The sequence below is a fragment of the Pelophylax lessonae genome (assembly GCF_965119305.1).
Source record: "Pelophylax lessonae genome assembly, chromosome: 1".
Taxonomy (NCBI): Eukaryota; Metazoa; Chordata; class Amphibia; order Anura; family Ranidae; genus Pelophylax; species Pelophylax lessonae.
The window spans coordinates 122,088,361-122,112,246 of NC_138768.1; the positions used below are offsets into that span (position 1 = coordinate 122,088,361).

General features: G+C 44.8%; 1 protein-coding gene across 1 annotated transcript in view; it reads right to left on the minus strand.

Annotated features, from left to right (window-relative positions):
* The window catches only part of IPO11 (importin 11), a 926,630-nt gene that overhangs the window by 695,455 nt on the left and 207,289 nt on the right, over nucleotides 1–23,886 (minus strand). Inside the window, exon 7 of the mRNA XM_082270245.1 lies at nucleotides 12,360–12,408. Coding sequence (XP_082126371.1) covers nucleotides 12,360–12,408 — 49 coding nt within the window. The remainder of the gene's footprint in view (nucleotides 1–12,359; nucleotides 12,409–23,886) is intronic.

Here is a 23,886-nt window from a genome sequence, read left to right on the forward strand (position 1 = left end):
AGGGACAACCTGACAGCTCTGTGCTCCAAAATGTTGATGGGAAGTTTGGCCTCTTCTCTTGACCATGTCCTCTGAACTGTCAAGAATTGAAAGACTCCTCCCCAGCACTACAGACTTGCGTCTGTTGTAATAATTTTCCAATTGTTGGGAAGGAAAGATTTCCCCACTGTCAGAGTTGAATTGGTGATCCACCAGGACAAGGACTTTGTTTGGGAGGATAGGAGCATTGGTAGATTTAGTGAAACAGTATACTTTTTCCAAGCTCAGAAAATGTTTATGGTTATGTTATTTGGAGAGTTCTTGAATGGAATTGGGTTTAAAGTGCTACCTCAAAAGGAGGCCTCCATTAGACTCAGAACTCTCATAGCAAATCTCATTGTGGGATTTAGTTTCTCAATTGTCCATCATGAGCTCTTAGAGAAACAACTTTCCTTTCTGGAAAAAAGTATTTTGTCTTAAATGTAGCCAGGATCAGACCCCAGTATTTAAGGCAAAGGGAAGGCTGAAGAGCAGATTTTCCCAGCCAAAGGACTGAAGTAGCTGGATTGTCATATATACTTGTAAGAGTTATAAGGGAGAGGACTCCTTCAGGAGAAGGTCATCTAGATAGCCTGTAACCTGGACATCCTGGGTTTTGAGAAGGGCATGCAAGGGTGCCAAGATCCTTGGCAATGTGAGAGGTTCAGGGCCTTGTGCAAATATTATTCTGGTTGATTTAAAAAAAGAAAGCGGTGAGGCAGTAGAGTTTTTAACGCCATCTTGTGTCCTTTTGCAAACTCTACTGGGTTCAGCAAAGATTTTGGGAAAGTAAAAATCATTTTAGGATTGCATACTCTATTCTAGTAGATTCTAGCTATTCATGAACAAAGAATGTTTTTCAAGTTTTTGTAGGTCTCTTTGTGCACAAAAAGGTATACCGAGAGTCAACCTGCACAATGCCAAGGCTTTCTCCAACACTTCCTCAATGTCCTCTTCATTCCCCTCTGGTTCAGTATCCTCCGACATATCAGAGTACGACTCCAGTTGAGAAACAGAAGTAGGGGGAAGAGGAGGGATGTTTCTGAGCTGTGGACAAAGATGGCCGAATTAGGATCACAATCTGTCCAGGAAATTGTGAAATGGATGCAGTAAATTCTGCCTTAAAACATAACTACAATTGGATCCCGAGACCTGCTTTAAATCTGGGTCTTGCTCGGGTGCAAAGCATGCATCATCACTGAGTTTGAGTGGTTTGTTAGCTTTCGGCAGAGTAAATGTTTGCCTGCTGTTTAGAATTATCTCCCTTTTGCCTGGTCTCTGCCATAGCTACAAATGAGGATGTTCCTTTCTGGGGTACACACAGAGTAAAGTGTGGGAGATAGAGTGTGTCCAGTGCAACAAATTTTCACGACGAAAGTACATATAGATGGGATTTGGGCAGAAGTGGCCTTAAGGTGTGTGACCAGTGGTGTGATATATCACCTAGTCTTCCACCTGAGACTGAGCTCTGAGTGTTTGAATTTTAGTACCAAGTTTGAAAAGTTTACACTGTTAAGTAAATACGTTCTAAACAGACCTGTTTTACTGTTTACACATTAAGGGTCAAAGATACAAGGTGACCCTATCTTAACTGTCAAGGATGTTTGACTGTACATAATGTGCAGGCTTCACCTGTCACAGCGGACATACCCCAGAAGAGGTCCTTAGGAAATGGACTACAGCCCTGGACCTGTATATATTACTCTGCGAATAGCTCAACGCATTGCACCAAGTGTCAAGGTGAGCACCCCACGCAGGTCCAGTGCTGAAAGTATAATTACAGGCCATCCCCAGAGTGTGGGGTCCAAGAACATCTCCCAAGGTTTTACCGAGATTGCACCCATCCGGATACACTGCTTCTGTGTGGAGAGTATTAGACAGTGAGGGCTGACTGAAAATAATGGAGAACATTAATAAAGAAATATAATTAACTAGGGAAGCTGGTTTCTCTGTAAAGGAAAAGAGGTCCATTCAACTACAGACTTAGTGGGGTAGGGTTAGATAGGAGATTCCCCCGGGGGCATTTCCTCAAAAGCTTGCCATTAAGTCACCTGAAGTTATGAGCCTACAACCCATCTGGGGTTATTTACTAGAATGCAAAATCTGGTGCAACTCTGCATAGAAATCAACTAGCATCCAGTTTTTTTTTTTTTTCAAAGCTTAAACAAGCTAAAGTTAGAAGCTAATTGGCTACAATTCAGAGCTGCTCCAGATTCTGAGTGCACCAGCTTTAGTAAATCTAAACCATGTTGTATGACTAAGTTACCTGTGTCCTGTACTGTGCAATTAGGATAAATATTTTATATCTACAGCTTTTTATTAAAATAATCTCTATCAATCCTGCTATGAAGGTCCTTGTTCAGTCACTTCCTGTTAAAGGGTGACAACTGTTCTCTTTTTTCAGCCCTTTTCTTGGTTTATTCCATCCATTGGTGATTACCTGTTTCCTGGTTCCAAATTCTTCCTCCCTATAGCCTATACTGTTAGAAGAACCATATAGGTACAGTGCCTTGCGAAAGTATTCGGCCCCCTTGAACTTTTTGACCTTATGCCACATTTCAGGCTTCAAACAAAGATATAAAACTGTAATTTTTTGTGAAGAATCAACAACAAGTGGGACACAATCGTGAGGTGGAACGAAATTTATTGGAAATTTCAAACTTTAACAAATAAAAAAACTGAAAAATTGGGCGTGCAAAATTATTCAGCCCCCTTAAGTTAATCCTTTGTAGCGCCACCTTTGGCTGCGATTACAGCTGTAAGTCGCTTGGGGTATGTCTCTATCAGTTTTGCATATCGAGAGACTGAAATTTTTGCCCATTCCTCCTTGCAAAACAGCTCGAGCTCAGCGAGGTTGGATGGAGAGCGTTTGTGAACAGCAGTTTTCAGTTCTTTCCACAGATTTTCGATTGGATTCAGGTCTGGACTTTGACTTGACCATTCTAACACCTGTATATGTTTATTTGTGAACCATTCCATTGTAGATTTTGCTTTATGTTTTGGATCATTGTCTTGTTGGAAGACAAATCTCCATCCCAGTTTCAGGTCTTTTGCAGACTCCATCAGGTTTTCTTCCAGAATGGTCCTGTATTTGGCTCCATCCATCTTCCCATCAATTTTAACCATCTTCCCTGTCCCTGCTGAAGAAAAGCAGGCCCAAACAATGATGCTGCCACCACCATGTTTGACAGTGGGGATGGTGTGTTCAGGGTGATGAGCCGTGTTGCTTTTACGCCAAACATAACTTTTTGCATTGTTGCCAAAAAGTTCGATTTTGGTTTAATCTGACCAGAGCACCTTCTTCCACATGTTTGGTGTGTCTCCCAGATGGCTTGTGGCAAACTTTAAACGACACTTTTTATGGATATCTTTAAGAAATGGCTTTCTTCTTGCCACTCTTCCATAAAGGCCAGATTTGTGCAGTATACAACTGATTGTTGTCCTATGGATAGAGTCTCCCACCTCAGCTGTAGATCTCTGCAGTTCATCCAGAGTGATCATGGGCCTCTTGGCTGCATCTCTGATCAGTCTTCTCCTTGTATGAGCTGAAAGTTTAGAGGGACGGCCAGGCCTTTGTAGATTTGCAGTGGTCTGATACTCCTTCCATTTCAATATTATCGCTTGCACAGTGCTCCTTGGGATGTTTAAAGCTTGGGAAATCTTTTTGTATCCAAATCCGGCTTTAAACTTCTCCACAACAGTATCTCGGACCTGGTGTGTTCCTTGTTCTTCATGAGGCTCTCTGCGCTTTACATGGACCTCTGAGACTATCACAGTGCAGGTGCATTTATACGGAGACTTGATTACACACAGGTGGATTCTATTTATCATCATTAGTCATTTAGGTCAACATTGGATCATTCAGAGATCCTCACTGAACTTCTGGAGAGAGTTTGCTGCACTGAAAGTAAAGGGGCTGAATAATTTTGCACGCCCAATTTTTCAGTTTTTTATTTGTTAACAAAGTTTGAAATATCCAATAAATTTCATTCCACTTCATGATTGTGTCCCACTTGTTGATTCTTCACAAAAAATTTAGATCTTTATGTTTGAAGCCTGAAATGTGGCAAAAGGTTGAAAAGTTCAAGGGGGCCGAATACTTTCGCAAGGCACTCTATGTTATTCTTACCTCTCCCTTTTCCCCTTCCCAGTGTGTTTGTTTCTTTTGTGGATTGTCTGTCTTATTTCATAGGGATAGGGGGTCACAAGTTTGTATTTATGATGTATGTATACAAGACATATTGACCTATTAGGTTTGTTTAACTGGTAATACCAGGCAACTTGTCAGATGAAGAGAATATGAAGCGGCTGTGACCATGAAACACGTAGGGAATTCTTCTAACCATCTGACCGTTGCCTCATTGAATTTATGTGATACATGGTGGAATTAGATTCCCCATTATGTGTATTATTTAAATGTTTTGCAATAAAGATAATAGAATTTTTGTAAAATCTTACCGTAAAATTCTTTTCTCTGTTTTCTCTGACAGTGGTCGCTGCTCTTAATTCAAGACGATTGGGTAATGGCTGTGCACTCTAGGAGTAAGCTAGGCAGTTATTAAACAGTTAATAACAGGTTTTTTAACCAGACACACCTCTAGGGGGCTGTTCTACAGACATTATCCCTCAACTACTTCCTGTATCTAATCAGTTACGTAGCAAGCAGTACCACAAGGCAAACAACCCCATACCTATAAAAATAGACACCAGAGGGGCGGGGGCGACGACTGTCAGAGCACTCAGAGAAAATAATTTTACGGCAAGATTTTACAAAAATTCTATTTTCTCTTACGTCCTCTGACAGTCGTCGCTGCTCTTAATTCAAGACAATTGGGATGTCCCAAAGCAGTACCAAGGTGTGAGGGGTGGGGAAAAATGCAACCATCAAGAGGTAACGAAGGCCACCCCAGGCAAAAAAAAACATTGCCCTTAAAATGAACTGGAAAAAAATCAGGACCACAAGAAAACCAAAGAGCCAAAAACTCTTCAAACAACTGCCGCACTTACAACCTTAGCGGCCAAAAGAAGCATCCGAGGATGTCAAAACATCAAGTTTGTAAAATTTTGCAAAGGTGTGCACAGACGACCAAGTCACCGCCTTACACACCTGAGCCACAGAAGCCTGACGGCGAAAAGCCCAATAGGCACCGAAAGCCAGAGTGGAATGAGCCTTTACAGGGAAAGGAGGAACCTGACCCTTAACGGAATAGGCCTGAACCACAATCTGTCTGATCCATTTTGAAATGGTCGCTGCGGACGCAGCCAAGCCCTTCAGAGTTCCCTCAGGAAAAACAAACAAGGAATCAGATTTTCTGATAGACTCCGTGACAGATGGGTAAAACCTAATAGCCCGTACACCAGCTAAAGAATGCAAGGCCACTTCTTTAGGATGCTCAGGCTTAGCACAGAGCGAAGGCAGAACAATATCTGCATTAAGGTGAAAGGAAGAGACCACCTTGGGCAAAAAACAACTAGTTTAGTCGCAAGATTACCTTGACCCCATGTAGCACCAGGTAAGGTGAATGGCAAGACAAGGCTGCCATCTAGGACACTCTGCGAGCAGATGTGATAGCGGCCAAGAAGGCAACCTTCTGGGATAAAACAGGCAGATGAATATCTCTGACATCCTCAAAGGGAGGTCTTTGCAAAACTGGCACCGGAGCCTTCCTTGGGGGAGCCAAATGACGCACCCCCTGAATGAAAGTCCAAAGCAACGGATAGGTCGCCAGGGGGCGCTGGAAAAGCACGGCCAAAGCCGACAACTGGCCCGCAATCTTGGCCAGCGTAAACGCTGATCTACCCCTTCCCGCAGGAAGGCCAAGACCTCTGCTACTGAGAAGGCACGCGGGTGAAAACCCCGCAAATCACACCAAGCAAAATAGGCTGTTCAGGTGCGACAATAAATCGTCCCGGAAACCGCTTTCCGAGCCTTCAGCAATGCAGGGATGACCGCAGTTGGAAGACCCCCATCCCTCAGGACGTGGCTTTCAACAGCCACGCCGGTAAAGCCAGCGACCGTAAAGCAGGATGGAAGATCTGCCCTTAAGACAGAAAATCGTCTCGCAATGGTAGGCGCCAAGGAGGTTCGACGGCCATTTGTATGATGTCTGCGCACCACGACCGACGTGGCCAGTCTGGGGCCAACAGAACCACCGAGATTTGTTCTGACGCCACTTGGCGAAGGAACCTGGATACCAGTTGAATCGGAGGGAGGCCATGCATCAGTCGATACTGATGCCAAGGAATCACCAACGCGTCCGTGGAGTCCGCCAGAGGATCGCGTGTTCTGTACACAAACCTTGTCAGTTTGTTGTTTGGACGGGACGTAAAACAGATCCACGTCCGGAGTCCCCCCACCAGATACAAAGGAGCCGGAATACTTCTGGATGTAGGGACCATTCTCCCCGGTCCAGGGCCTGGCGGCTCAGGCAGTCCGCCTGCCAATTTCCGACACCCGGAATGTTAAAGGCAGACATGCGTTTCGCCCAACTTTGAATCTCTACCACCTCCAAGGGCGCCCGGGCACTTCTGGCGCCCCCCTGGTGATTGATGTAAGCCACTGCCGTGGCGTTGTCCGTCTGTACTCGGACCGGACAGCCCCGAAGTCGGGAAGTCCACCGGAACAAGCAAAGCTTTGTCGCTCGAAGTTCCAACACGGTCAGAGGGAGTGAGGTCTCCCCATTGACCACCAACCGTAGGCAGACAAACCTACTCGGTATTCCACCCCAGCCCAAAAAAGGCTGGCTATTGGAGCCACCACAAAAGGTCTAGTCTCACGCGATGACTGAGAAAAAAAATTCACATGTCCAAGAACTGAGGAGTCTTGTCCCATCTGGCCAAGATCTCTGCTTGTAGAGATCTGGTGTGAAATTGAGCAAATGGAACGGCTTCGAAGGCCGACACCAGCAGACCCAGCGACCGCATACGGGTCCCCAGGGAGGAGAGATCCCCGTCTCTGAAGGACTTGACCTCTTCCTGTAGAACCCGAAGTTAGTCTTCCGGTAGAAACACACGAGCCCAGGAAGAGTACTGGATCATGCCCAGATACTGAATACGCACTGACGGTGTCAGAGTAGATTGTTGGAAGTTCACGGTCCACCCAATCTCCTGAAGCATTTGGAATGTCATTGGCAGATCCTGCGACAGGGTTGCAACTGAGCAGGACCCTAACCAGAGGTCGTCCAGATAACCAAGGACGGTAATCCCCTTTAAATGCATTAAAGCTAATACAGGGGCCAAAACTTTGGTGAAGGCTCTGGGGAGCCAAAGCGTGGCCGAAGGGCAACGCCACAAACTGAGAATGCTCCCCCGCTACTATGAAGCGGAGATATCCCTGGTGACCCTTGAAAATAGGGATGTGGAGATATGCATCCTGCAAGTCGATGGAGACTAGAAAGTCCCCTGGAATCCATGATGCCACCACAGATCTGATTGATTCCATTCTGAACTTCTGCACCCACACCTAGCGGTGTAGGGACGTCAGATCCAGAATAGGACGCACTTTCCCCTCTTTTCTGGGGACAGTGAATAGGTTGGAGTAAAAACCCCGAAACCTGTCCTGCACAGGTACTTGTATAAGGACTCCCTGGGCGAGCATGACTTGCACCGCCCCCCCGGAAACCTTCGAGGCGGTCTGACGACAACCTGAGGTTTGATAGAAAGAACCTGTCTGCAGGGAAGGATCGAAAACTCGAGCTTGCATCCCGAGCAAATCAGCTCGTGAACCCACTGATCCTGAATCGAGTACAACCGAGGTTCTTGGAACCACTCAGACGTCCCCTCACCCCTGGTACGGGTGAGGGTGTCCCTTCATGAAGAGGTGGATTGTGACGCCGAACCAAGTGAACTGGTCTCGGGCTTACGAAAGGACCCCTGGTTTGGTTTAAAAGAGGGACCCCGCTTGGCACGGGACGATTTTCCCCTAGCCACCTGGGGCAAAGGAGTGCTCTTACCCCCCGCGAGCCCCATGATCAGTTCATCCAGAGAGTCCCCAAAAAGACGACTCCCCGCATAAGGGATGTCAGTCACTATCTTTTTTTTTTTTTGGAAGACTGGTCGGCCGACCAGCTATTCAAAAAAAAATTGCGGCGGATTGCAACCGCGACACCGACAGCCGTGCGACTAAGGGGGCCTTGTCTCCACCCCCCTATCCGGCGGATCCTTAAACACCGGGGAATCCCCCACGGGCATTAAATTGACTTTATTTAACCTGGAAACAGTGTGGTCCACCTCAGGAGCCACAGTCCAGCAAGAATCCACCGGATCCGCAAACGTACAACGGTACTGAAATCTCTTGGGCACCACAAACATATGTTTGACAAGGCGCCATTGGTCATTCACTGTGTCGTGAAACTCCTCAGGACAAGGAAAAATCTGACCTGAATTTTGGGCTTTGTGGGTCCCGAAGGAAACACACTTACCCGACAGGGGGGGCTCATCAATCAAATTTAACGTTTCCTTAACCACTTGCCGACCGCCCACAGTATATTTACTGCTGCAGTCAGCCCCTCATAGGCAAAGCCACGTAGGTTTACGTCGCTCGCCTGTGAGGCTCTAGGGGGCGAGCGTGCGCAGCCGGAGAGCGATCCCGCCCCCGCTCGTTCACGGACCCCCCCCCCCCCCCCCCCGCGCGTGTGCCCGGCAGACTCTATTTCCGCTGGGCACTCGCGATTGTCCATTACAGCGGGAGAAAGGCAGGCGGTTAATGTAAACAAAGCCGCCTGTCATTCTCCCCTGTGTAAGAATAGAGATCATACGGTTCTGCTATGCAGAATCGCATAGCTCTGTTCTTACACCACAAGCCACATCCAATCACAGTTAGAAGCACGCCTCTAGGGACACACTTAACCCCTCCTTCTCAAATAAAGTTCGCCCCTTCCCTGCCAGTGTCATTTTTTACAGTAACAGTGAATATGTATAGCACTGATTACTGTAGTAATGTAACTGGTAACCCCAAAAGTGTCAAAAATGTCAGTCAAGGGTCCGATCTGTCTGCCGCAATGTCGCAGTCCCGCAAAAAAAAAAATAGCAGATCGCCGCCATTACTCGTTAAAAAAAAAAAACAACAAAAATGACAAAAATCTTTCCCTTAGTAAACGCAATAACTTTTGCGCAAACCAATCAAAATACGCTTTTTGCGGGTTTTTTTACCAAACATATGTTGCAGAAAACAAATTGGCCTAAAATGTTAAATTTTGATTTTTACATTTTTTGGGGGGGAATTTCATATAAAAAAATTTGAAAAATATTGTTATTTTTGCAAAATTGACGCTATTTTTTTGTTTATAGCGCATTATCAAAAAATCGCACAGGTGATCAAATACCACCAAAAGAAAGCTCGGTTTGTGGGAAAAAAAGGACGTCAAATTTGTTTAGGTACAGCAACGCACGACCGCGCAATTGTCCGTTAAAGTCACGCAGTGCCGAATCGCAAAATAGGCCCTGGTCAGAAAGGGGGTAAAATCTTCCGGGGCTTAAGTGGTTAAAAGAGCAGATGAGCGCGTCCACCGCAGCGCGGTCCCGCGCTGACCCAGAGGACGAATCTTCCTCCTCCACATCCAACTGAGAGAACAGGGACCCCTCAGGGGGGACGTTGTCTGTGGCAACCAAATCTGGCTCTGAATCAGAAGACTGAGAGGGCATAAGCCGTTTTTTAGAAAACCGGTCAGACATCAGCAAATCCACTTTTGATGCTAAAGTCGCAAGTGCAACAGATAGAGAGACTTATGGAAGCAGATTCAGAAGTAACTGAACCACCCACCAGGTCTGTGGGGAATTTACTATCCTAGGAACTCCATAATAGCAATACACAATTTAAGTGACGCTGGCCCTTTAAATCTGCGATTCCCGGGGCCCCCACCTGCACCGCAAATGGAGACCTTGTCCCTTGCTACAGGAGTCTGTAAAAATGAGTGCTAGGAATCCAGGCCAGAGAAACCAGTAAAAAGCCCCCCACAGTGTGTTAAAATTGCGTGCTGCTGAGGATCTGAAGGGAAGAAAGAGGAAGTGACCTCACGCCCCTAGAGGCAAAGCCAGCCCTGAGCCACAAGAAAATGGTTGCCAATAGAAGTCTATAGGAGAAAAGCCCTGGGAAAATGGCCGCTGCCCACAAAGGACATCATGCCCATACTAAAGATGGCGCCCGATCTGAACCAAAAGGATGACAGAAAATGGCTACTGCCCACACTATGAGGCCGAACTGCCTGCCCACACCCAAAATGGCGGCCGCGCGGAATAGCGCTAATTGCGGCCACAAAACACCTGCACTGGCCCCCACAGAGCACCACAAGCACCCCTGGGACGTAGGAGACCCTTGCACCCCCCACACCGTGGTCAAACCGCGACAACGCCCCCGCAGGGACAGGGAAGGGACACACAGGGGCCGCACCTACAGCCATGAGGGGGATATCACAGAACCCTTACCTGAACTGTCATCCCCAAACAGAGGGCCCACATACACACCCCCAACAAACATCGTTCAGAGACAGAGGGGTAGTCATGGTACTCACCGGTCCAGCGAACGTGGGCACTGCTCTGCGACAGGAAACCTCCCACCCTGAGTGGGGGTGCCGTCAGCCGAAGGGGACGCTAGCAACACGCGGGCGTACCGTAGTTGAGACATCCCAGCGAAGATGGCAACTTCGCAGGCTCATCCCTGACGCCAGGGACACTGTCTTTTGCGAGGCCTGGGCGTACCAATAACCGCAAGGTTCTATATCAACCAGTGCGAGGCCCAGCTCTGCAAACGCTGTAGTCTTCTAAAGTCAGACTAACTAAGCGAAGGAGAAAATAAAAAGCTATCTTTTTAAAAGAAAAACCCTTTTGTAGAGAGAAAACATAAAAAGAAGAAAAAAGCGGAGATCCAAGTCTCAGCCAGGGAAACCCAGCCTACTCCTGAGCTAGGCAGCAGAAAACCGATTAGATACAGGAAGTAGCTGAGGGATAATGTCTGTAGGACAGCCCCCTAGAGGTGTGTCTGGTTAAAAAACCTGTTGTTATTGACTGTTTAATAACTGCCTAGCTTACTCCTAGAGTGCACAGCCATTACCCAATCGTCTTGAATTAAGAGCGGCGACGACTGTCAGAGGACGTTAGAGAAATAAACATTTTAGATTATGTATGTTATTCGTTAAACTAGACATACTAAGAGGCTGTCCTTAAGCACCCATTTATTTCTTGTATTTGTCCTATTTTTGATTACACTACATTGGGTTGATGGTAATAAGTGGGATTAGCTACTGCCAATTCCATATTTAGGCTCCTAGCACAAGTTATTCTACCTTTTGTATTTTTCGCATTTTAAGGGTGGTTTATAATGTCATCTTTACAGCCATGGTGCCGATTCTATCCTAGAAAGCCTGCAAAAGTACTAGTTAGGAAGCTCAGACAATTTAGTTAAATGAGGGTTTTAAAAAATCCAGTGTGCTTCGATGCTACCAGAATCTTTTGTATGTTGCAAAGTAAGACAACACAATTCCATGCTGCACAACCTTTATTTCTGTAAGGGAAAAGCAAGGCACACACTGTGGGCATGAATGACAAAATGAGTTGTGCATTTGCCTGTGGCTCAGCAACAAGTAATCAACAAGTAAATCATCAAGGAGGAGCCGAAAATACCTGCCTGCACATTCACTTGCCTATGGGAACTTGCATTTGCAGGAAACTCAACCACTGGCAATAAGTAATAATGTTTTAAATAATAGGGAGGCCCATAGCACTACAACAATTCCAGGAGAAAAAAAAAAAATCAGGAACCTTTGACAGGTAGGTTGTGCAGGTAGGTTGTATCCCCAGTGTTAAATCCAGGGCTTACTATTTAATTCTGACTGGAGTGGATCTTTAATACAGAAGGATCAGCTCTGGTCAAAGTTGAATTTAGCCCAAAGAATAATACATGCAATGTCACACCCTGTTCTGAATTGTGTCTATTATGTGTCCCAATGATGGATTGTCTCTCCATTATTTTCTCTGTGCACGTGCAGAAGAAATGAGGGTCCAATTGTAGAGCAGCAGCTGTAGGGCAACCACTGGGCCCCATGGCATAAATCTCACAGGGGCATGGACAGGTGAATACAAGAGTATGGGGATGTATAGGTAATTAAAAGGGTGGATCTACAAAAGGGTAGTTATTCTTTAGGACACAAATACACACATTTGACTGGCGAAGACAGGTAATGAGGACCCACATTAAAAAAATCAACCTTGAGAGATTTTGTCATATAGATATAGATAGATAGATATATATATATATATATGTATATATATATATATATATATTATTTCAGGTACTTATATAGCGCTGTCAATTTATGCAGCGCTTTACATATATATCAGATACTTACTGCACTCCAAGAACTGCCTCAGGCGATCAAATACCGCATGAAGAAAACCCTAGGCAGAAAACAGCAAAATAAATAATAATGTAAATGACACCGCCATACATTTTCATCAAGCTATACCACATTCAGGTTGCAGGAGTGACACCGGGTGACATGAATTTGCTGGTGATTTGTTATCTTGTCTCATAAGTGCAACCTTTCCTGCACACAATTTTGATTCTCAGAACTCTAGAGGGTGAATGGCCAGCTGAGGACATAAAAAGAACAGCTGAGAAAATTCAGCTTAGGGACAAGCTTGTCAGCTGTTAAAATGAAAGACATCTAATCTAAGGCAAAAATCATTACAAAAATTTGAATGGATAATGTAGAGAATTGAAGTTTCTCAGTTATCTCAGATTTGTTAACCATATACGGCAGGGGCAGACATTACACAATTTATATGGACCATCGTGTAAAATGGATACATGGTAGATAGTAGTTCCAAATGAATGTAGCCCATACATGAAATAATCTATCTTTCTAGGACAGGTGTTTGGACAACATAGGGTCTTGGCCACACCTTGGCAATGAGTACTGTACCACGCTTTCAGTGCTAACAGTTTACATATTTGAGGTTTTATGTAGGGAAGCTTCTAAAACACATGAATGCTGCAATTTGCCAGAGTTTTCCCACAAGTATACCTTTCTTAAAGGATAAGTTCACCTTTGGGAGCACGTTACAGAGCTCTGTGTATGAATGAACCACAAGTCCCGACATCCTTTGCGGAAGTCGGCTTGTAGTTTTCAATTTAGCGCCGTGGTAGTTCATTGATTCTTCCTGTCAGTGTATCTGCTTGCCCGTACGGGAACACAGATACACTGACAGGTCTGCAGGAGACCTGCATGGCACCAGTGATCAGCAGAAATGCTTCAAAAATAAAAGCAAATTTTTTACCTGCAAAAAATGTGCATTTATTATTTTATTTTTTTAAAGTGAACTTATCCTTTAACATCTTCAGCTCTTGTACCCTTATACCCTTTATGGAACACAGCAATTTTAACATTTCCACTAGGAACCTGTTTATTCAGCTATAACTTAGGATTAAAAAAAAAGATAAAGCATTCTCTTTTAAAACGGATTGTTTTACTGTAAATAAAATGTATACACTTTATTCTATTCTATTTTATTCTATGTGTTCTCTAACAATAACACTAAAATAATGTTTCTGGTACAAAACATTGCAAAGTTATTTAGTTGTGCACCTTTTTATGCAACACTGTAAAAAAAAAACAAAAAAAAAAAAAAGAAAATGGAAATAGTAAACAGCAGAAAAAAACAGCTAAAAGGAGAAATTAGGAATGAGTTAATGGGGGCTGATTAAGCATTATTAAACCATATCGATGGCCAAAATTTAAAATCATATATTCCTTTCCACACTGTATTCCAATTATTTCTAGACTTCTCCTACTACTCTGAATGATCTTGAAGTGAAGTTTGTAAACTTTGTGGAGATCCCCATATACTTTGTTTAATTCTGTGACACGCATTGATTATGCCCCATCAGTAGGCACTGCTGTGCCACACAATTAAGAGAGCCTACCTTCTTAAAGCGGAGTTCCACCCATTTTTAATAGGTTGGAATACATAGATCTATGTAATCCCCTTTAAAACCGCTTTTACCAATGGAAACTTTTTTTTTTTTTTGCTAGTAAATACCTTAATTTCTGCTTTATTCCTTCTCTCCTCACTTCCGGGTCCGATCGGCGATGACGTCATTCGGTGATTCGCAGTGCCCCGCCTCCGCCCCGCCTCCTCTCATTGAGTTGTATTGTATGCAACGTATTAAGGCCGTTCTCTGCTCCGCCTCCGCCCCGCCTCCTCTCATTGAGTTGTATTGTATGCAACGTATTAAGGCCGTTCTCTGCCCCGCCTCCTCTCATTGAGTTGTATTGCATACAATACAACTCAATGAGAGGAGGCGGGGCGGAGGCGGGGCAGAGAACAGCCTTTATACATTGCATACAATACAACTCAATGAGAGGAGGCGGGGCGGAGGCGGGGCAGGCACGGCTCAGTACAGGTCAGCTACTGCGAGATTTCTGGAATAGAATACATCCCAGCAGACACTGCGAATCGCCGAATGACGTCATCGCCGATCGGACCCGGAAGTGAGGAGAGGTGGAATAAAGCAGAAATTAAGGTATTTACTAGCAAAAAAAAAAAGTTTCCATTGGTAAAAGCCATTTTAAAGGGGATTACATAGATCTAAAGTTCCAAAAATGGGTGGAACTCCACTTTAACTACAGAAGTGCTTGAAGGAGGTTTTGGGAGGCAGAGCCAGTACAGGAATCACTGCTTGCAGGCAGCAAGGTTCCATGGGATATGTAGTCATTAGTAATTAAAAGCAAACAGCAGTAGAGATACTGTAAAGCATGCAGGGAATCTAGGAAGTTGCCGAAAGAGATGGCCAGCAGACAGGCAGCACTCACAACATAAAAGGAGATTTTTCACTTAATTCTTTTATTCCAAATAAGCATAGGGTGCAAGATAAAAAAAAAAAACCTTCCTAGTTGTTTGTAGAGCTGCACGATTCTGGCAAAAAAGAATCACGATTTTTTTGCTTAGAATGAAGATCATGATTCCCTGAAGATTCTCAAAATTTTTTATTTTAAAGAAATTATATATATATATTTTTTTTTTTTACGATTTGAAATAAAGCTTTGACTAGGATTACCCCTCCCTCCTCTGTCATGGATTACCCCTGGGTACTGCTGTGAGTACTACTGGCTGGTGGGTACTGCTGGTTGGTGGATACTGTTGTGGGTACTGCTGGTTGGTGGGTACTGCTGTGGGTACTGCTGGTTGGTGGGTATGCTGTGGGTACTGCTGGCTGGAGGATACTGCTGTGGGTACTGCTGGCTGGCAGGTACTGCTGTAGGTACTGCTGGCTGGCAGGTACTGCTGTAGGTACTGCTGGCTGGCAGGTACTGCTGTAGGTACTGCTGGCTGGCAGGTACTGCTGTAGGTACTGCTGGCTGGCAGGTACTGCTGTAGGTACTGCTGGCTGGCAGGTACTGCTGGCTGGCAGGTACTGCTGTGGGTACTGCTGGCTGGCAGGTAATGCTATGGGTATGGCTGTAGGTACTGTTGGTAGGTGGGTACTGTTGTGGGTACTGCTGGCTGGTACTGCTGTGGGTACTGCTGGTGAAGTGTGAGGAGCAAATAATTAAGCTAGTGTAATTTTGCGCTACCTTAGGTAAAAAAAAAAAAAAAAAAAATAGATAACCAATGAAGCTGCTGCTTATCACCTAAATGTGTTCCCACATCTAGAAGGTAAAATTTGATACAGATCAACGTGAACCTAAAACGGGTCTTTTACAAAAAATTAAACATAAGCAGAATGATAAATATTATAACATATAAAGTGATAAATAAAATTCAAAGTGGGCACCTAAAACTTGATATAATCAGAGGCGGAGGTACTGCACTAATATTGCACTTTTAGGAGCTGCTAATCAAAGCGTGAGGAGCAGTGCAGAGATGATGCTTCCTGTAGCTCAGCTCTCCTCGGTCTACTCTCACAGGCGGAGTGCATTTGATATCACTCCGCCTGTGACAGAACGGAGTCGGAACTACACAGGAAGCATCGGCTCCGTTCTGCCAGCGGAGCTCTCACACAGACAGCCGGAGTATCTCCCGGGTGTCAGACAGCTGCAGCGCGCATGCCAGAGGACTTGGGATGTCTGGCTATGTGTCATACCCAGACACATATAACACTGAGAATCGTGAGAATTGGAGATTTGAGATTGTAGGGGAAGGGGGGGGGGATTATCATACGATTAATTGTGCAGCTCTAGTTGTTTGTAGCGGATACAGCATAATAACCTTTTTTTATATAAATCCAATGGATTGTTTAGGTGGACACGTGGGTCAGTACAAAAGCAGGCGGTGGATTGGCGGCTTAGTTTCAGACAGTCATTTTGATTTTCCTTGCAAGGTCCCGTGGCTCTCATCCACTCATAACTGCCTGTTCTTCCCCCAATTTAAAACAATGGGAGTGATTAAAAATCAGCTTGTATGCCTTCTGAGAGCTTACCAAGCACAATTTCGTTTCTTTACCATTTCATGTTTTCCATATACTTTGCCAGGCATTTTTAATAGCGGTCAACTGCATTTTGACTACATAATACATTTTAGACATTTGAAAAAACCAAGAAAACACTACAGACACTGGGTAAAAATGGCGGAAGGATGGGAGAGAAAAAGAAAGGGGAGATGAAAAGAAAAGAAAAATAGCTGAAGGTTAACATATATACTGGAGACACCACAATTGTATGGTCTTGTGTAAATTGGTGTTTTTTGTATCGTAATGTCAACCGCCTCCACACTGAAGCCGCCGCTGACAGATCAGTGCAGTGATTTTTGCTTTACAGGGTAAGACAGAATAGTCTTAGAATCTGGCAAAGAGCATGTTTAGCTTGTGTTCACTAAGAAACACATCTAAATGTTTTTTTTTTTTTTTTTTTTTTTTTTATCGGCTTTTCGCTGAGACCACCAACTGTGGGGAAGGGAGATTCACATCATTACTGCTCCAACGGTAAAGAACCCCTTACGCAGTTTAAGATTGAACCTATTCTTGTCCAACTTGATTCTGTGGCTGTGTGTGTTCTTTAGAGACCTCTGGTTAAATAGGTTCCTCCCAATACTAGAGGCACCAATCACAGATTTGTATATTTCGATCATATCCCCCCTTAAGCGTCTCTTCACTAGGGAGAATACGTTTATTTTTTTCATCTGCAACGTGGACCTATTAAGGAACCAGAAATGCTTCATTTGTTTGAGATCTGAGGCTATGCTGACTCAAAAATACCACTGAATTCCCAAAGATTTGTCAACTACACATTCATGATGCAAAGCTCTTTGTCATGGTCTGGAGTCTGGCTTGGAGGCCAGTAGCTATAGCAGTGGAGTAGAGCCCACCGACAAGCGGGACAGGTATACAAGCAGGTCACCCTGGCTAAAGACACGGGTTCATCAGAGGTGCGGAGTCTAAGTACTAACCGGTCTTCATCAGAGCTCCTCATGGTGGAGATGGGATTTTCTGCGTGTTAGTACCAAGCCGCAGTCCTCGGGATCGCTCTAACAGGAGGTGAGCAGGTAGGGATCAAGCAGAAGCGCAGTCAGTAACCATGCCAAAAGGTCAGTAAGGGATAGTTGCAGGTTGGAATCAAGCAGAAGCGTAGTCGAGGAACAAGCCAAAGGTCGGTAAAAAATGGAAGAGAAGATAATGACGGCAGCAGGAGAGACAAAAGTGTGATATTGGCTGGAGAGAGCACAATAATCTGGCAAACAGGAAGTGCAGAGACATGGCATAAAGAAAGGAAGTTCATGGGGGGAGCAAAGAGTTCAAGGTTCAAGACAAACAGGGTTCAAGGCAGGATCATTCAAGGAATTATCCAGGGAACTGTCCGGCATTCCAGGTGGCTCAGCAGGAAGAGTCTTTGCTAGACACAGCAGAGGCCCAGGTTCAAGTCCAGGCCCTGACACACTTATTCCACCTCATCCCAAATATGTTATGTTGAATTGCACTATAGGGAACTGTGTAGGCCACTGAAGCTTACAGCAATCTCATGTAAATACAGACTTTCTGAAAATATACATTTGCATGGGGCTACTCAGGCACTAACAACCACACTGTGGGAAGCTGAAGAAATGTGTACATGTGTGCACCATATCCTGATATATAGTTTCTTCATAGTAGGGCCTCCAGACAGCTCAGAAAATGGCCTAGCTGGCAGCTTATGGTGCCACCTTTACAGCAGCTTTGGTTAGTTTATCTAAAGTACAAGTGTGATGTTAGTCATCAAGGTTTCTCCCGTAGACCTTTGAAGCAGTGGACATTACATTCTAGCTCAATGACACAGCTGGCTTTAGATCAGATACTTAGCATTCTCTGAACACAGTGTGTTAATAGAAACTAATTATCCATGATAACATTTCATCATGTAGGTAGTGCTCTAATAGTCAATTAACAGTCTGTCACTCAGCTGTAAACTGACAAAAAATAATCACATTCCATCTTCCCTAACGATCATAACAGCAGGGAAAGATCACGGCAGGAAATCTCAGACAGAACTGTAAAAATAACCTGGGCAAGAGCTGAAATTGTGAGGACAACACATCCTATACAGCTGATCAATAAAACCGCTTTACAGGGTCATGTAGTTAATCTAACGCTGTATGAACTTTACAGGCAAGATCTATTGGGAGTGTGATGGGCAGATTCATTCTCACACATATATAAACACACCAGTGCAAGTACTCACTAGAGGAAACACAAAGTCAAATGTTCTGCTGAAAATCATTAGTTTATATGTGAAAAGGAGATAAGGGTTACTTTAATATTACTGATTGAACCTGGAAATTTCAGCATTTATCAAGCATGGGCCAAGCAGGAATAAGGCAGCATTATTTGTATTATTCTTGACAAATTCATTTTGATTTATGTAAAACATCGCTTGGGGAAAAAAATCAGAGGCAACCGACAACTTAACACATATATATTTATTAAAAAAGGGGTAACTTTTTTTAAATTTGCTTTACAAAATGACATATTTTAGAAAATCCGAGCGAAGTGAAGAAATTAACCCTATTCTCCCACATGTGCCAACATTCTAAACCTGCTCTATAAAAAAAGATATTGATAAAACTAGCAGAGGCTAAAAACAGTTCTGGATACATTTCTAAAGAACAATGATAAATTTACTGTGGCCTAGACATGTTGCAAAAGCACTGGCTCAAATATAGCCCAGGCCTTTCAGCAGAGTTGTCTCTTGATTATGCCAGCCTTGAATGAGGGAAACAGACAGGCATGTGATTTGCTACAAGGGCAGACAAATGCAGCACTGAAGCCATTCTCTCTCTCAGTTATCAGTTTATAAGAAAAGGGTGTTGTCATTATCCCATAACATGGATAGGAATATGCAACGTTTGCTAAATCCATTGGACTAGGTGTAGCTTTTTTCCCTTTTGGGATAAAGGTTTTACATTAATAAAAAAAAAGCTGATCATTGTAAATACCCATCAGTGGTAAATGGTTTGTCTCAACGCAAGATGATACAGTTACAGTGGAGACTATGTTGAAAAACTGCAGACTTACTGGCGGGATAATCAGATGAAAATAAAAAATAGAAAGTCAAAAAAAGAAACCTAATGCAGCCATCACATCTAAGAATTGTTAAGCTGCAATATAATAAATGTTTGCTTTTGGGTTTAATACAGTTTTAAACCAAATAAAAAATAAAATGGGATTTACTGTAAAATCCATTTCTCTGATGTTCATTGACAGACACAGCTCCAGATATTCATAACCCTTGGGTATACTGCCCCCTACAGGTATAAGACACTAGGCAGAAAAGAATTCTGGCTATACCTATGGGCAGTCCCAGGGTGTACACTTCCCTCTCTCTACTATAAGTACTCAGTTTTGTTACAAGCAGTGTCAGGAGAATTATAAATCCACAAAAGGGTGGGTGCTGTGTCCGTCAATGAACATCAGAGAAATTGATTTTAGGGTAAGTCTAAAATCCCATCTTCTCTTTCATTCACTAACGGACACAGCTCCTGGTCCTAATAACCACTGGGACGTCCCAAAGCAGTGTTAAACTTGAGGGATGGGAACAAAAAAATTCCCAAGGCTAAACATTAGCCAACCAGGCAACAGGAGCTCAACCAAACAACTGGAGACCACCTGAAAAAGCAACACACCCTCAAAGGGGAATCAGGTCCTCTTAAACAGCTGCCTGCAAAACCTTGCGGCCAAAAGAAGCATCCACAGATGCCAACACATACACTTTTTTAAACTTTGTAAAAGTGTGCGCCGACGACCAGATGACCGCCTTGCAAACCAGCGTCACTGACACCAGATGACGGAAAGCCCAGGAGGCACTAAGCGCCCTAGTAGAGTGCACCTTGACAGGGAAAGGAGGAACCTGACCCCTGATGGAATAGGCCTGAACCATTGTCTGTCTGATCCATCTGAAAAAGGTAGCAGAGGAAGAGGACAACCCTTTTCGAGGTCCATCCGTGAGCACAAAAAAAGAGTCTGACTTCCTGAAAGACTCCAAAGCTGCCAGGTACACCCTAATTGCCCAGACCACATCCAAGGCATGCAAGGTAATTTACTTCGGATATTTAGGGCTGGGACACAGGGAAGGCAACACAATGTCTTCAATCAAATGAAAATCAGAGACAACCTTTGGAAGGAACGACAGACAGGGGCGAAGAACTACCCTTACCACTGTGAATCACCAGGTAAGGTGAACGACAGGATAACGCCGCCAGTTCCGACAACCTGCGCGCAGAGGTGAAAGCCAATAAAAAGGCCACCTTCTGGGACAGCGTAAGCAGTGGAATCTCTCTAATATTTTCAAAGGGAGGCTTCTGTACAGCTGAAAGCACCAAATTTAGATCCCAATGAGGAAACAGAGCCTGCACTGGAGAAAGCAAATGTTGGACACCCTCAAAAAAAAGGTACATACCAGGGAAAGTGTGGCCAAAGTTGAAGGAAGGTCAAAACCTGAGCCACCTAGAAGGATCGAGAAAGAACCCCAAGAGACTCACACCACACAATGTACGTCTTCCACGTACAATGGTAGAGCTTCCTAGAGATAGATTTCCTAGCTTTCAACAGTGTAGGAATCACTGACTGGGAGAAACCCCTATCCTTCAGCACCTGGCGTTCAACAACAAAGCCGTCAAAAACAGTGACTGTAAAGCAAGATGGAAGATCGGTCCTTGGGACAGCAGATGCTGCCTGAGAGGCAGCTGCCAAGGAACATCTGCAACCAGCCGCAGCAGATCAGCGTAAAAAGCCTGGCAAGGCCAGTCTGGAGCCACTAAGATGACCAGAATCCCTTGTGCCTCGATCCTGCATAGAAGCCTTGGCAGAAGCTTGATAGGAGGGAAGGCGTAAATCAGATAATACTGACCCCACGGGGCCACCAGCGCATCTGTGGCGTCCACCAGAGGATCCCTTGACCGAGAAACAACCCTCTGCACCTTTCTGTTGAGCCGAGACGCCAACAGATCCCCCTCGGGGGTGCTCCACCTGAGACACAGCTGATGAAACCCCTCCAAATGAGGGGACCACCCCCCTTGGTCCAACGCTTGCCGACTGAGGTAATCCGCCTACCAATGTTTCACCCCGGGAATGTGTACCGTGGAGAGGGCTGGAACGAACCATATTGCCCACCTTAGAATGCCGCCTACCTCCAGAGCTGCCAGGACACTTCTTCTGCTCCCTTGGTGATTGACATAAGCCACGGCAATGACATTATCTGATTGAATTGGCACTAGACAACCCTAAAGACGATCCATCCAATGATCCAGACACAGTCTGATCGCTTATTGATCGGGAGTCTGGACTCTAGTGTCCAGATCCCCTAAGCAGAATGCTTGCTGAGGATTCTTCCACAGCTGGACAGGCTAGCATCCATGGAGACCACTGTCCAATACAAGGAGAGGAAGGAATTTCTCAGCCGAAGCGCTGGAGAACAAAGTCACCATATCAGAGACTTCTTCGTGCCCCAACTCAGCCATTTGTTGGACAGCAGGAGGCGAATTGCAGCCTGCAATTTCTGGCATTTGTCCAGAGGCAGGAGCACTCTGGCTAAGGCTGAGTCCAGAGTCAGGCCCAGATAGTCCAGCTTTGTGGATGGAACCAAAGCAGACTTCTGAAAATTTAGAATCCAGCCAAACTCCCGCAGAGTTCGCATTGTGATCTCCAGATTCTTGACCATAGCAGAGGGAGACTCTGTTCGCAGAAGGAGATCATTCAAGTAAACAAGTACTGCAATCGCCCGTTGGCGTAGCAAAGCTAGCACCTGGTCTAACACTTTTGTGAAGACTCGAGGAGCAGATGCGATACCAAAGGGTAACGCAACAAACTGATAATGCTCCTCTCCCACAGCAAAGCGGAGAAAACGCTGGTGACTGGCACATATTGGTATGTGAAGGTAGGCATCCTTGATATTGATAGAGGCAAGCAAAGCCCCCAGATGCAGGGATGCCACCACCATTCAAATGGACTCCATCCTGAACTTCTGTACCCACACTAAGCAGTTTAGCTCCTTGAGGTCCAGGATTGGACGCACTTTGCCTTCCTTCTTGGGAACTGTGAACAGGTAAAAGCCGTGAAAATGTTCTGAGGTTGGAACCATTCATTTGGATCCTCAAGAAGAGGCCCTGAAAGGCTTTCGAGCCCTTGTCAGTCGACCCTGGGGGATGAAAAAACTTCTTATGAGTGGAAAAGGAAGGCCCATGTCTACAACGAGGTTCCATGCCCTTAGTAGCCTGCGGAAGAAAAGTACTCTTCCTCGCATTCGGCTCTGATCGGGTCTCCATGCAAAAACCCGGAAGTGATGTCATGAGTGACATCACTTTCAGGTACTGTCTGGCACCAGATTAAAAAAAATTACAGCATTCAAAACAGCCAAACTTGGTGTTTTGAATGCTTTTAAGTGCAGAGGAGGGGTCTTTTAGACCCCCAGATCCCTCCACAAAAGTACATGTCAAAATTAAAAAAAAAAAAAATATTTTTTTAAGCTACAAAAATATCGTACAAAAATATCGGCCAATATCGGCCGATACCGATATGCATTGGGCAAAATATCGGTATGGGCAACAAAAAACCGATACCGGTCGATCACTAATCTAAATATAAACTTCCCTGGCCCAGTCACAAGGAGACGCTTGCTAAATTGGGGTTTCTCAAACGGGATTCTGCAAAACCCGAGGGATCCCTAAGAAGTCCCCAGGGGTTCTGCCCGACAGTCGCAGGCAGCCGACGGGTAGATTGCATCCCCTCTGCTGAAACATGCAGAGCTAGGCAGGGAAGCAGCTATAATAGTGCTAGCTGTGGCACGCTGTTCTCCACCAGTCCTTCCTCCCCTCCTGTCCAACTCAGGTGCTTTTATGAAACATCACATGGGATGGAGTGGAGGGGAAGAAAGAAGGGAAAGGGAGGAGGGACCGGTAGGGAACAGCATGCCACAAGAGGATAGATCACAGCTGCTTCCCTGCCTAGCTCTGCATATAAAGGAAACCGGTACCGTAATGTGCTTTATGTAATGTTCTGGGCTGTGTGCCCCATAATACAACCTGCTCCTACGTAATGTGACCTGTTGCCATGTAATGATGTAATGTGCCCTGCTCCCTCCCCTTCTTCCATGTAGTGTGCTCTCCTGACCCCCTGTAGCCTGCCCTGCTGCCCCCCCAGTACACGGTTTACCTCAAGTTGGACCCAGCATTGAGCTTCTGTGCAAAAAAAGCAAGCACAAGTTTCACTTTAAATAGGTACGTTTTATTATTGATTCAATTTTTTATTGTTCTTTCTAAAAAAAAATTGCTGTTATATCAACAGCTTGCTGATCACACCCATGTGTTGTGAGCTGTGGATGTAAATATTATTTCAGGGATTCCACAAGATCTCAAACTTTTTGCCAAGGTATCCTCCAATATAAAAAGTTTGAGAAACCCTTTGCTAAACTG